The sequence below is a fragment of the Stegodyphus dumicola genome, chromosome 6 (assembly GCF_044657685.1).
Source record: "Stegodyphus dumicola isolate Sdum_Otavi_A_Nest chromosome 6, ASM4465768v1".
Taxonomy (NCBI): domain Eukaryota; kingdom Metazoa; phylum Arthropoda; class Arachnida; order Araneae; family Eresidae; genus Stegodyphus; species Stegodyphus dumicola.
Genome location: NC_140773.1, coordinates 49435216 through 49449793, shown reverse-complemented (window position 1 = coordinate 49449793; position 14578 = coordinate 49435216). Strand labels below are relative to the sequence as shown.

General features: G+C 30.6%; 1 protein-coding gene across 1 annotated transcript in view; it reads left to right on the top strand.

Annotated features, from left to right (window-relative positions):
* Positions 1–10832, top strand: part of LOC118183998 (uncharacterized) — a 153447-nt gene extending 142615 nt beyond the window's left edge. The window contains exon 5 of the mRNA XM_035353634.2: positions 2068–10832. Within this exon, the coding sequence (XP_035209525.1) occupies positions 2068–2165 (98 nt within the window). The 3' untranslated portion in view covers positions 2166–10832. The remainder of the gene's footprint in view (positions 1–2067) is intronic.
* Positions 10833–14578: the final 3746 nt, after the last annotated feature.

Genomic DNA, 14578 nt, shown 5'->3' with positions numbered 1-14578 from the left:
TGCTGTTTTACATTCAAGCCTTGTAGATCCTAATATAATTTCATTTACTTTTATGCTGCCAAATTTAAAAAGTTACTCTGTTCTAATAGTATTTATAAATGTAGAACAGAGATCATCATGTTGACTTAATGAAATGCTATTTTAAGAGTAACTCAAGCCATTTTGAGATTCTTCTATTATTTATTTAAGCATGAGAAAATAATTGAAATTGGTAGGAGGAGGAGAAAGAACGGGCTATGATTTTTTTTAATTTCGGTTTTTCTTATAATTTAAGTCTGTAAGTATTCCAAGTGTGAAGAAATGTGTTTATGAGTCTGTCACCAAAAACCTGCATTAAAAAAACTATATATGAAAATATAAGAACAGGAAAAAAAAATAAGAAAAAAGAAAAAAAAAAAGCTTATCAATAGAATTTTTTTTCCCCTATTATTCTTGTAAAAATTGAAAATACTGGCTCCTAATGCTTTCTTATCTCACCTGTTCAATGTTTGATATGTAACTTTTGTTGCAAATATGAATGAATTTACAACTTAAAAAAATATGGCAGTATGTCTCGTAAGTTCATTTGAAGTTAATTATTTTTTTAATTTTCATGATATAAAAAATGTCACTCTATGTATACATAACAGTGACACATTTTCAGTCAGTTTTTCAAAATTTGTAATCTAACGAAAGGAACTTTAGAAAAGTAGGTACTGTGTGTCCAAGATACTGAAGGGAATGGTTCTGTTGCAGAAGCTTTTATGATCTACTTTTTCCACAATACTGCTTGATTAATATATAAAACTTGAACATGTGCAAGAAAAGTCTGTTCACCTGATGTACGATTCATATCGCAGAAGACAAGCTTATATCATAGCATCAGTTGCCTACCCACCATTTTTTATTATAATAAAATCAAGTTTCAAACTTATTCTGTGAGAAAAAGTTATGTGTTGGGTTATGTGTAATATGAAGGCCTTGAGAATTTTTTTTTATATTATGAACCTTAAAATTTAAGTTTTGGAACATGAGAATGAATCTGAATGACTATAGAAAAGTATGTTTATATAACTTCATTGTAATAAAACGAAGTTTCCATTGAATGAATGGCAACAAATTATGTATGCTACAAAATATTTCAGAATATATATGAGATTTTTTACAATTGCTAGAATTATTGTTCTTATTCTTTAAAGTTAAACCCAAGTAGCATAACCAGCTTTATCGAGTCATAAAATTTTTTTGCCTTTTGATATATATTAGCATATAATTTAAGATATTTAGTTTTTTTAGTGACATAAATGTCATCTTAATGAATGGAAGTTAATAAAAGCGGACTTAAATAAGTAATTTTACAAATTTAGCTAATACGTGCTGTTTAAATGCAGGTCTTAATTGAGCAGATCCAAAAAGCTGTGCTACTTATAGGGTTAATAAATGTTTTATTAGTGTTATTTCATATAGTGTAGTATTAAGTGCACAAAATGGAACACGTGTATAAACACTTGGATAATTTGTTCATTTGAGTCAAGTTTTTGTTAAATTAAAAAAAAAAAAAAAAAAAGCATTCAGAGCTTAATTTCTAAAATTAGTGCTGGAGTCCTATGAAAGGCAGTCAAGAAATACTAAAAACAGTGTGATAGTATGTAAGCATATTTTAAAGGAGATGGGTAGATATAAAAACAAAGAAAGACAAGTTCAACATTTTCAGACCACTATCCCCTGCCAATATAATTCTAGCTATCAAGTAAAACATGTTGGGGGGGAGAGAATCAAATTTTAATGTTAATTTATTGTCAAGATTAAATTTTTAAATTTCTTTTTTCTTAAAATTAGTCCAGTTACATAAAAGAAGTGTCTGATCCCTCTTGGTACCCTCCATCTAGAATTATGATTTATTTAAAAAATTGAGAAATACTAGAACACTGGCATAAATAAATGTTATTCTGATCTTCAATTTGGGATAATTTAAGAGCAATTTCTGTTTGAATTTCTCTATTTCATTGTGTTAGTTTTAACAGAAAAATTTTTTTTAAATGCAATCTGTCATCAGAAATGGATGGTAATTGTTGAATTTTCTTTCAGCTATCATTGCTTCTGGTCCAGCGCCTGCTGTGGACTGCAAGCCGATTCATCCGTTGCAAGTGAAACCAGCAGCCGCCGGGGCGCGGTATTGGCAATAAGTTGTTCCTGGTGGAGAACTTGGAACACTGTCAGTGACCAACCTGGACATTTTCAGGCCCTAAATCACTGCATTCTGATGTATGTGATGGTTTCGCTTTGTCAAGTGTATATTTATTGTTAGGTCACAGCCATTAAAATAGCTTACTGAGTCAGGAAGATTGTTCTGGATTTCATTCTGTAGTGGCTGGCTCCACATATAATTAAATGTTTTACTATTTCAATTGAATGCATGCTCGCTATATTAGTTTGAGCATTTGTAATTTGTGAAACTCTCTTTGAATAATAAATGGATGGTTGGACATATCGGAATCTGAAACTGCATTCCCAGATAAAATATTTATCTCGGATATAATGTTTCAAATGCTGTTGTTTAGTCCAAAACAGGATGTGTAAATAATATACATATATATATATAACTTACAATTCTTGTGTAGAAATGTAATATTTATGCTATGTTCATGGAAGTGATCTCATTGAAATGTGTACAGTTATTGTAATTAGTGACCTAATACATGAAGGAACATTTGTTGTGGTGCTTGCCAAGGTCGAATGTGAAATGGAATTTTATTACATTAATTTTTTTAAATTATTGTTATTAATTACTGAAGAGTTAGGTGGATTAAACAGGACTTGAAAATCATTCTCAGAGCCCAAAGTGAATAATTTTTTCCTACTGGTTAGCAAATTACTTCTGTATGTTTCTAAGAGTTTTCATTTGTTTATCGTTATATTGTTTTCTTTTTTAAAGTTTTTTATGTATGAAGTCGTTACCATTTTTAAATTATGCATTAAAAATGGCAACTATTTTGTATGTCAAAAATACATTGCTTAGAGGAAGGATTTTTTGTTCATGACATTTGCCAAAAAGGGGGGGATTAACTTGCTTTTTCTAATTGAATGTCAAAAAATTTTGATTGCATTAATTGGTAACAGAACTTTTTAGAAGCACAATTAGGTAAAAATAAAGGCTACTCAAAAAAATATTTATGCAATTTTAAAATGCAATGTTTAAATGTGATACTTCAAAATCTTTAAGAATTAATTCTGTGAATTTGTCTTATAAAAGGTATCATGAAAAAAATGGTATGTTGTGTGTTTCATGTTATTTAACATTTACTTCTTTAAAATATCTAATGCAGCATAAAAACTGCATATTTCCTGTTGACTCAAATTCAATGACTCTTCATCAGTAAGAGTAGATTCTATAAATCTTTCCTCTAAGCAAAATTAGCAGGCCATTTTGTGAAAGGTATTTCTCTGGATATGCTTTTTTCTTTAAATATGCTGATTCTTCTTCTCAGAGCCACATCTGAAAAGCATTACATTCTTTAAATAAAACTGTTTAACTTTTTACCATTTAAAGTGTATGTAATCATGCATTACATGCCTGTCAGCTCTTTAGCTCCATCTACAGCAATAAAAAGAAAAATTGTGAATTTGAACAACTGATATTTGATATCTGATATTACATTAAGATGCCTTTGCCAAGAGAAAATGATTTTGTTTTGACAATTTTTATAATAAAGTATATTTGTATTTTATAACAACAATTGTATTTGTTATTATTGTAACATAATTACATGAGGAGCCTTGCTGATACTTTAAACAGGGTCATCTGCAATAGTAACTTATGTCAGTGGTTCTCATACTGTGGCACATGTACCCTCAAACTATGCAGGTAACTTTTTTAAGGGTAGTATGTTAGCAGATTCTCTGTTGGAGGAGAGAAAAAAAAAAATGTATGTTATTTATTCATCTTTTAAGTTAAGAAAAAAAAAATTATATCTTGGCAAACAGTTACTCAGAGTGCTGGCCATGCTGTTTGGTTTATGATGACTTTCTTTACAGTATACCTGTGAGGAAACTGTTATAATAATGATTTGTCATCTATGTTCTACCTAAAGTACAAGAATTATGAATACCAGATTTTGGCTTTACCAGATTTTGGACTGCCTCCTGAAGGTTTCAAATGGATTGGATTATAAGCAAGGAACACTAGGTTTATGTTATGTGTTTACGGGGAGAAATGACTTCATGGAGGGCTTTCTAAAACAAACTGGCTCCTATTTACATCATACAGGTTTCACTATATCATGAGATATCAGAAAGCTATGTAAAACCATTCAGTCACATGCTGGCACAGAATATGTTTGAGGATTTAAAATTCCTGTACTTTAAAATTATAATATATATTATTATAATTAAAAAAATTTTATTAGAAGAAACTGCTGTTCCATATTTATTCAACGAAATTTCTGAAGAAAATGTGTATAAAATAAAATTACATTTCTTGTTTTATTTTATTGATAGATCATAATGATTCTTTGAAAATGATACAGTTAAAGCAGCAGCAATAGGACTGTTTAATAGCTTCCAAATATTCTTAATGCATTGTTTGAACACATAAAAAGTTATTTCCATATGTCAGGGTTTTGATTACCACCTAAGGCCACATGTTTCAGGGACCTAAAAATCGTCCTGTAACTCTTCATAACTGTGATTTTTCTCTTGCCAAAAAGAAAAGAGGGTTAAAAAATGCACTGGAAATTACTGAAAGAGCTATTTCTTGAAGGCTTCAAACTATCTTAATTAGGTCCTCAAATTGTGTTAGATAGTTATAAAATTCTTTTGAACATCCCTGGCAAAATGCGAGTCATGACTTGGGAGTTCTACCTATGAAAAGTTTGAGAACCACTGCACTGTGTTATTGATTTTTGAGTGCGGGAACATCAGCTGTTTGAGTTTCTGGGGCTCTTTTTTTCATTCAATCATATGCAAGGTAATTGTGGATAATTTTGTTATGTTAACCTTTTGCCGCACAGTGTGTCCAGTCTGGACGCACCTAAAAATTTCCTTCTGTATGCACATAAAAATTGAATGAAAAAGGATTTATAGGTTACTGTGAACCTTCTTTATTTATAGTAGATGGCAGCTCAACACAAACCAGTCCATATATTTTAGCCATGTTTAGTTTTTTTTTAAGACCCTCATTTTTCAAAGAAATCTTCCAGATTTTTTTAGGGTATAAAAGAAATTTCTATGTTATTTTTTTGGCTGTATGCTAATCTCCTTCCTATATTAGTTTTAAATTTTTACCTTGAAATCTTGCTTAAAATCAAACGGTGAACCCTAGGTGTGCTCAGACCAGGCTCACCGATAATCTAGGACAACTGAGAGTCTGTATTCTTTGTTTCTCCACATCTTATCGGTCAGTTCATTGACAACAACGCTCGTTTCAGCACTCTTTTCGAAGCTCTATTCAATCAGTGTGCCCAGTTTAGGCACACCCACAGAATTAAAATAATAAGTGCTATCTTCAAAAAATTTTACTTGTGTACTCATCTAGGCCTAATAAGACTGCCTTTTTTTTTTTTTTTTTTTTTTTTTTTAAATCAAAACTCCAACTTTAAAAGATAGCGTGCCGGAAAGGGTTAAAAGTCTGCCTTTTCTAACATTTCTGTATTTTTGTAAGTATGATGATGTGTATTGAAATCAAAGAAAAAATTAACCAGACTGAAATTTTCAGGCTTCTAATTTGTAATTTATTATGTTCAGATGCAGATGTTGTACAGATAGGCTCAAAATTAATTTCCTAAAGCATATTGTAAAATGAGAGTATCTATTATAAAATTATAATTCCATTAATTGCTTCATTTGAATTTTGTGACATATATAATTTGGTTAAAAAAATTATTTATTATATAAATGAAATAAAGATACATTACTGAATGATTCTTTGCTTTTGAATTTATTTAGACTTATGGCAATGCTATCAGATAACAATCTCAATCTCCAAAGTAAATATGTGCCATTAGAAATGGATGCAACCTCTTTTAAAAAACTTGTATGATACATATGTATATATATATAATTATTTAATTTTCTATTGGATTATTTGTTTCTATAGTTAAAGATATCAATGCTTAGAAGCCATAAGTTAATTATGAAAAGTTTAATATTATAGCATTCCTGGTGAGGCTGTTTTGTATGCGACTGAAGCATGCTATTTATACATGAAGGAAAACTGAGTGGTATTAAAATTTGTATTCTCTGTGTAAGCTGTTTAGAAGTCGGCCTGTAAAATATTGGTAGATTGCTATTCATATAATCTTTGATAAATTTGTAAGTAATTATTTTGATATTAATAGATCATAAATGGATAATGGGGAAATTAGAGTATGTACAGATTGTTGTTTAAAGGCATTTTAGTAGACTGTTAAAATTCTGAAAATTATTTAAAGAGAAATATGAAGCTATTAGTTGTTAATGGCATTTTTTAGATGCTGTGTGTGCAGTATGCATTTTTTGTATGTATTGACAGTTGTAATATTTTGAACAAAATATTTGTAGCTTACTTTGGAAATATTTAATCATAGGGAAAGATTATGAATGTTAATTAATAGGGATATATTTTGCTGAACATTTTCATGTACTGCTCTGGTCCAAGATATTTTATTTTCTTGCAAATGACAGATTTCCTTTTGCTGATGATTATGTAATGTTTGGTTTGTTAATACTTTAGTAATTTTAATGTGTTATGAAGTATATTTCCTGCTACATAAGAACTTGAGTATGGTTTAAAACTAATTAGATGACTATCTTCAAACCTCAATAACAGCCAGGTTTTCATGGATTTAATTAATACCTTTCTCTGTAGCAGTGTAATTATATAAAAACTTAATTGATTATAAGTTGACTTAAATATTGGTAACATGCCATTATTGCATTAGTAGAAGATATTACGTACTTATTGAACACATAATATATAAGTATAGAAAAAGTTTATATTGTCATTATTAAAAACATTTTTTTAAACTTGTGTAAAAACTAAAAATGCAGCTACTCTTCAAATTTGATATATTCAAAGAGAAAAAATAATGACTAAAAGTTTTCAATAATTATATATTTTCCCTTTTATATGCATATAATTTTTATATCACTAACTCAGCTGAGGGTACAATGATATTATTAATTACTTTAAGGAACAGCAGTTTGCTTCAGTTCTTGAAATTTATTGACACAGTTTCTGATTTTTTTTTTTTTTTTTTTTTTTTAAACACTGATGCTTGTTAGTATAATAAATACTAACATTAATATTGATAATAATATAACTAATGCAGAATAAATTCATGCATTAATTTTTTTTTATTATTTTATTAAATTTATTTAGCATAGGAAAATTTTGATCACATTCAAATTTGAAATCTATTAGTGAAGATATTTTCTTTTATGCATTTTTATTGAAATGGATGTAATTCATAATGCAGCACTCCAGCTTCAACATCTTCATCACGTGTCATCCCTGTTAGGCAGGTTTAAAAGTTTTAATTCATGTTAGCGTTCTTGAGATTTCAGTATCTTCCGTATAGACTTAAATTGGTAATTGGCAGCCATATAATATATTTTTATAGTTTTTGTGTGTTATTAATTACTTTTTTCATGTAACAAGAAAAAAGATGCTAAATGCATCTATATTTGTTTGAATATTTCAGTTACATTATGTAAGTTTGTGATTTTAATATATAGCCTGCTTTTAATTTATTAAAATGTATTTTAGACTATATATTTCATATTATGTAATGCACCTTAAAATTAACTATCTCGTTCACTTTTTAATATTCTTATATTAAAACGCCATACTCTTACCAGTTCTGTCATCATGTGCGGAATTTTTAATAACCTAACCAAATGGCTTTTTCCATTTATCTCTAATTTTTAAATTCCACTATTTTGAACTTGGGCATAGCTATATAATCTTTTAACACCGAATGTAAAAAATCTCCTTTCGGCAGCAGACATGTCTGCGTATAGTCTCAATTTTGTTATTTAATTATATAATTTAAAATGCATTTGATTTCATTGATATACATATTATGACTAAGTGGTGTTTAGAGTGACAGTCTTTTTTTTTAACCCCTAGAATTGCAGCAAGTCCTTGAGACAGACAAGAGAACTATTTGCTTTAGATAAAAAGATGAGAGGGGTGCAATATTAAAATTAATTATTTCTCTTGCATGTTAAAGTCTGTTAATATAGTTTCTCTGTTAAAAAATAAAATAGGCGGTCCTCGACTTTTGCATGTAATTGGTTCCTGAAAATATGCTTGAATGTTGAATTTTCGGAAGAAGAGGAATGTTAAAGAAAGCTTTAAAAATTGTATTTTAAAATGTTTATTTGCCAATATACATAATTAAGTTAACGAGGTATGTTTAAGTGCTTTTCGGGGTTTTTTTTTTTTTTTTTTTCCTTATTAAGTCAAGAGTTAGTTGAATACCACCCATTACATTTTTTTCTCACTTTGTGTATTTAACTCTTGTTGCTGAATTAAGTATTCATTTGACAAAGGTGCTGAGTGACATTTAATCAATGCATAATATTTCATTCATTAGTATATTTCATCTGTGATAGCTTTTGAAGTTTCTTCATAATTAAAAAAAATCACTCATAATTTGTGTGCATAAAAATCTGTTTTCAGGAACCTTTCATTGTTGTCTGTTTTATTTCAAGCCGCGAGTCTCCAATATTGTTTATTGCATTTCATAGTTTATAGTCTTCCAAAAAATATCTTAATGTAGGTCTTCCTTCCCTGCCAGTTGTCTTTGTGGCCTGATACATTATTGTTCTCATATAATATCATTTCAATTTATCACTGTTTGATCTATGGGCTGCTTGAGACAAGTAGTATTGGGAAGAAGAAACGCAACATTGATTTCCGAGTATGAATTCCGCAGAGATTTTGAGTGTTCTGAAGCATGTAAGATTAAAAATGTTTTAAGTTGTGAACCAATCTTTAAATATTAAAGCAGTATCCCAGGCATTTTTATTTGATTTCCAAATGACTGGAATCAGCTTTTTATTTTTCCCGTACATCGCTGTGGGATCTTCTGCTTAATAAACCAACACTGGCTTCAGTTTTAAGTCACCAGCTGTTTCCACCATAAAGCAATGTCAATCGTTTTGTAGAAGTCTTTAGATCGTTCCAAAGGCAACTGATTCTTCAATAAGAATATACGATTAGGCGTTTTTGCCCCCCCCAGAATTACTCCATCTTGCTTACATTGAATATTTGTCTAAGAATCTTATCTATCTACAATAATTTTGTAATACAGTATCTCTATCTACAATAATTTTGGACAATGAGGAAATAAATTCTTTCGCAGCATATTTAACTGCACCAGCAGAGTTTCCAGTAAATTAAATATTATGTAAAAAAATACCTTATTTTAAATTACTTGCTTAAACATTGTATTAGAATCTTCTTTTAATTTAGTGTTTTAGTCTTTGTGTAAACTAAGAGTCTTAGCTTGAATAATTGAAAAACTCATAGGAACTTTGTTTTGATGTTGATCATCAATTCATGATGACAAAGATCTTTACCCGGTCTTTTGGAAACAATCTTTGAAGATATATTTCTACAGTTTTGAATGTATTCCTTAATTTTATTCTTTCATTCTTTCTCTCTCTCTTTTTTTTTTTTTTTTTTTTTCTCCCAAATTTGAATGTATCTTTTACCTGTTTATGTCGTATGAATGGCTGATTGAAGCAGAAGAAATACCACTTTCAGAACGTCTAATTATTTCCATCTTTGTTTCCATTGATGATGTTGATAATTTCTTATCATTCATATCAACAATGCAGTTTATCACTATGTTTATAAATTTATAAGGGCGAAATATTTAAACATAAAACAAATTAATTGGCAAAACGCACTACTCGTCGACACGTGCCCTAACGCATGACTAAACCTCTTTAATGTATTGTATACATATGGCCACCACAGCCGGGAACCTTAGTGACGTCACAACGATTCCGAGAAGTCCGCTACTATCAATAATGAGTTTGTCTGTGACCGCCTGCATAGAAGGGGAGAATTATTGCAATATCGAGTAAAATCTTCAACAATGTGCGAAAGTCGAGGACCGCCTATTTTGTGACGCTTGAATTATAAAAGAAATTTCTGTATTTAAAGTACATGATGTATTAATATTTGTATAACCAGATATGAAATGAAAATAGAACTGAATTTTGTATTTAATATTTGTTACAATTTCAATATTGCTAATAATTAAAGTTGTTAGTCTACTTCTGTATTATTTCTGTATTAAAAGTATTCTCTTTCGTAATGATATGCTGCGTAGTTGAGAATTTTTAAGACTGGTACTTTCATATGCTCACATAATTTAACAGTAAAACCATTTATTTAATGAATTTTATTAGTAGATGGTTATCAAGTCCTGTATAATCTAATCTTATGTTCAGAAATCTTTCAAACTGCCAAATCGACGCCTTTTGAAATATCCTTATAATAAAAGCTGTCACTTTATTAAATAATAGATTTTTAGTAAAAATTTATTTTCTATAAATGCCATATTTATTTAATGTCCTTTAACTCTTTATAAGCACGAAGTGATTGTTATTACTTGTAATTGTTCGCCGAAAACGAATTCCATATGCAAAATAAAAAAGTTCAAATATCTTATGTATATATTATCTTTCCCTACGGGTGAAACATTGTACTCTATTGTACATATGTGTTGTGTACACAGTGTTAAAATTGATCTTCAGCAGTTCTCCCTTTTGAAAGTGGAGAAGTCACGTTTGTTTCTCTGACATATATTGTTCCAATCGCTGCATTTTTATGAAAAATAAATCTCCATTCAGACGAATTTGTTTCTGTCGTTATTTATTCAAATTATTTATATCGGAACTGTATATAACTGGTCGATGCTGAAGCAATTTTTCGTCGGTCGGCGGGTATCGGATATTTTTTTTAAAGACCAACATACACATATCACTGCAATTAATATCACTAATAGTTCAGACATATTACTGCAATAATTATTTCTATAATTTAATGTAATTTCCTATGTCATCTGTGCCGAATGCCGTCATCGAAATCTAATACAAGGCTCTGGTCTTGAATTAGATTTTGATGACGGCATTGGGCAATGATTATTGCAGTAATGTTATGTGAACCATTATTAGATTTCGAAGCTCATTTCTGATTTTTTTTCTCTTCAGCATTCGTTTTAAAAATGTCAACCCCAACAAAAAAATGTGGCCACATCTTTTTGACAAGAACTTGTTGGGTTAGAATAAATTTAATAAAGTATTGGGTGAAAATTAATGTTACCATATATCTCATTATCTTTTGGTGGGTATTCTGGAAAATAATTTGAATTTAGTAATAAAAAAATAATGCATATTCAGCCCTCTTTTATGAAGCTGAAGGGAGTGAGATAGTTCAAATGGAATGAAGTATGGCCTAACATTACTGTTGTAATTATTCAGTTCTAAGCATTGTAATAAATTCTAACGAGTATTCCATAACCCTAGATGGCAACCAGGCTCATCCGAAATACTGCATCTGCGTGAGTAAATTATTCTACGTTGTATCTCTATGAGAGATTTTTGGAAGGTCCGCCAACGAGCTAAAGTGTGAAGATTTTTTTGTGTGCCGAGGACAGAGGTGTGACGGATACCATAATGGGCTTTTTTTTTTTTTTTTTTTTCTCTCTCTTAATATGTCATCAACTCGGAGATTTATCAATATTTTTAAACATATGCAAATTGCAATTTATGTCTGTGTCTTCATGTGTTGTAATAGTGATAAGAATAAAAAATGAATGCTATCTTCCTTGCGTCTGGGATATTCACGACGTCACAGCATCATAGGATCGTTCGCTGTAGCAACACCACTTAGGTTTATTCTCTAAGTCTTACTTCTATCATCAAGGGATGTAGGACTATCTTGCGGCTATTTGCATGTACTTTTTACGTAAACACACCTTTGACGTTTTCCTGAAAAATTCAAATTCCTTTTATTTTTTAATGTGTAGCCATTTGCTGTTGTCAAAATGCGCTTTGACCACCACTACGAAATGCTAGATAATTACCTCAAAAGTAAAAATGCCCACCAGCGGCTGAACGGTAAAATCGTTGAACATTAGGTTGAATGCTTCGGTTCTAGTATCGAATGCCGGCTGCAAGGGCGTTTTCGTGGTTTTACCCATGCGTAATGTGTATACGAGCCAGTTTCCCTAAGAAAGCCCTCAACGATGACTTAGCCAGGTAATCCTCGAGTCTTTGCCATAATTAAATGAACCTAAACGTAAAAATAGCACATCAAAAGCTTCTAAATTTTAAGGCTGCATTTTCGTTAACTTAACATATACACTCAAAAAGTCTAAAAATACTATATATTTTGCATTGTTTGTCAATTCCATTTCAATTACGGCTTCCCTCCCCCCCTTCTCCTTAAATAACAAACTTTCAACTCTTGAAACTTTGTATTTCCGGTAATGGCGCTACAAAGTGTCGTTGCCTAACAGTAAGCTTTTTATTAATCTGCTTGCGTTATTTATACCATGACGCGAATCCTTCCTAAGAATGTGTGATATTTAAAAGAATATCGAACTCTGATGGAGTTATAAACGGTATGTTGGGTATTTGCGAAAATTCCGATCATTTCTTATTAGCAAAAGCACTGATCACGTATGACACAAATAATGCTGGATCGACTTGGATATCTGTCCTATCAAGCGTAGAACAGTAGAGCTTATACAGGCACTAAATTTGTAAGAGTAAGTCGTGTGTTCAGTAATTTAAAGTAATAAGAGACAAGGACTGCACCAGAAACTGCTTATTGTAAAAATTTCAGAAAATTGGTACTGCAAATACAGTTTTTAAATGTATGGTAAGAATGCAGTTGACGGCACTTGTCATCGTTTTTGGAAATACGGAATGGAGAGAGAAAATACAAAAATAATCACATTCTGGACGCCTATTAATGGGTTTTAGAAAGGTACTGAGTTCAAGTCCTAATAAATAACTCTCATTCATTTCGTCAAGCTAGCAGAAACGTCGGTGCATAGAATAGCAGACTAAAAATATATCAAGAGCATAAGTTCATCAACGAATTCGATCAGTTGGTGTCATGCTAGCTTTCTGCGAAGTATTGAGCGTTGATTCTTGAATTTTTATATTTTCTTGTTAGACAGCAATCATTGTTAGAAAGAATAATGTGGGAGATGAGAATTGGGTGCTGTATGGTAATCTCAAGCCTGGAAAACTGTGTGCTGAGTTGCATAATCTGCACCATCATGTATGTAGCACCACAAAAACTTTTGCTAAGTATGTGATGGGATGTCAAGTGAATAATTTACTGAGGAAGTAAATGCTTATACGAAACCAAGCTATAATTTCTGACCTTTACTGCCAGCGATTAGACGAAAACAGACTTTCAGGTAGTATCTAAACCTCAATCGATAAAAACTATTGGACTAGGGATTGGGAAATATTTTCTCCGACCTTGCACATACGAAATTATCACCTACCTCCATCATTGCAAAATACCTTCGATTATGCAGAGAAAGTAAAAACGGCATTACTAGACTTTTTTTTTTTTTTTTTTAACTATTATTTGCTTTTGAAATAGAACAGTTTTATCTGAGTGAAATAAACCTGCTGCCAGACAGATGGCAAGAGGAAATAATATTGATAGTTATGAAAAATCATAAATTACTTAACCTTTTATGCTGTGCATTTCCAACTGATTTAAAAAATAGGAGGGAAAGAACTTTTCCTCTTATAAGAAATATGACCTGAAATATTTGCTGAAGTCTCAAATCAACCAATTCCCAACTCAGCCATGACAGTTTTATTCTCAGCTAAGCCCAAATCAGCAATAGCCCTCTATACCGTCATCCCTAACGCAACTTGCGTTTCCTATCTGTTGAAAAGGTGAGTTTAAAGTTTTTCATCCTGTGTTCTTGTTATCAAAATAATCACGTGATCTGCTTTCATTTACCGACGATCCACACATTCGTCTTTACTACGAGCAAAATTTTAATAATAATTTGCTTTGACACTCATTAACTTGCTTCACTAAACTACCAGTTACGTTAGCTCAGAAAGGCTATTTGTCTCAAAACGGCATCTTGTGTTGAATAACATTTCAAATTGTTGCCAACAAATATTATCGCTCTGTGTTATATTTGAAGAAATTAAGTAATGAAGAATCTGCATAAATGTATATGTTTTTTGTATTATGATAAAACAACGGTACCTAGAGCCATCAAATTTTGAATAACGTAATCGTCCATCCGAACATGGACACCTGGAAGCTCGAATTTCGAATTTGTTTTATTATCTATTTAATATTTTGTAAAACTTTGAAATGAATTTTTGATTAACAAACTCAACGATTTTAAAGCAAGCAATGGCAACACTGTACGGAAAATAACATTTTTATCACCAGCCCGCGAGACTGTCTACCGGAAATTCTAAAGAAATGCGGTTTTTAAATATTTTGTGATATTGCTGTTGAATTGAATTTTATATGGTTTAAGTGCGAAGAACATGATATTTAAAAATAAAGGTAGCACACAAAGCATTAAAAAAAGGCCCCCTT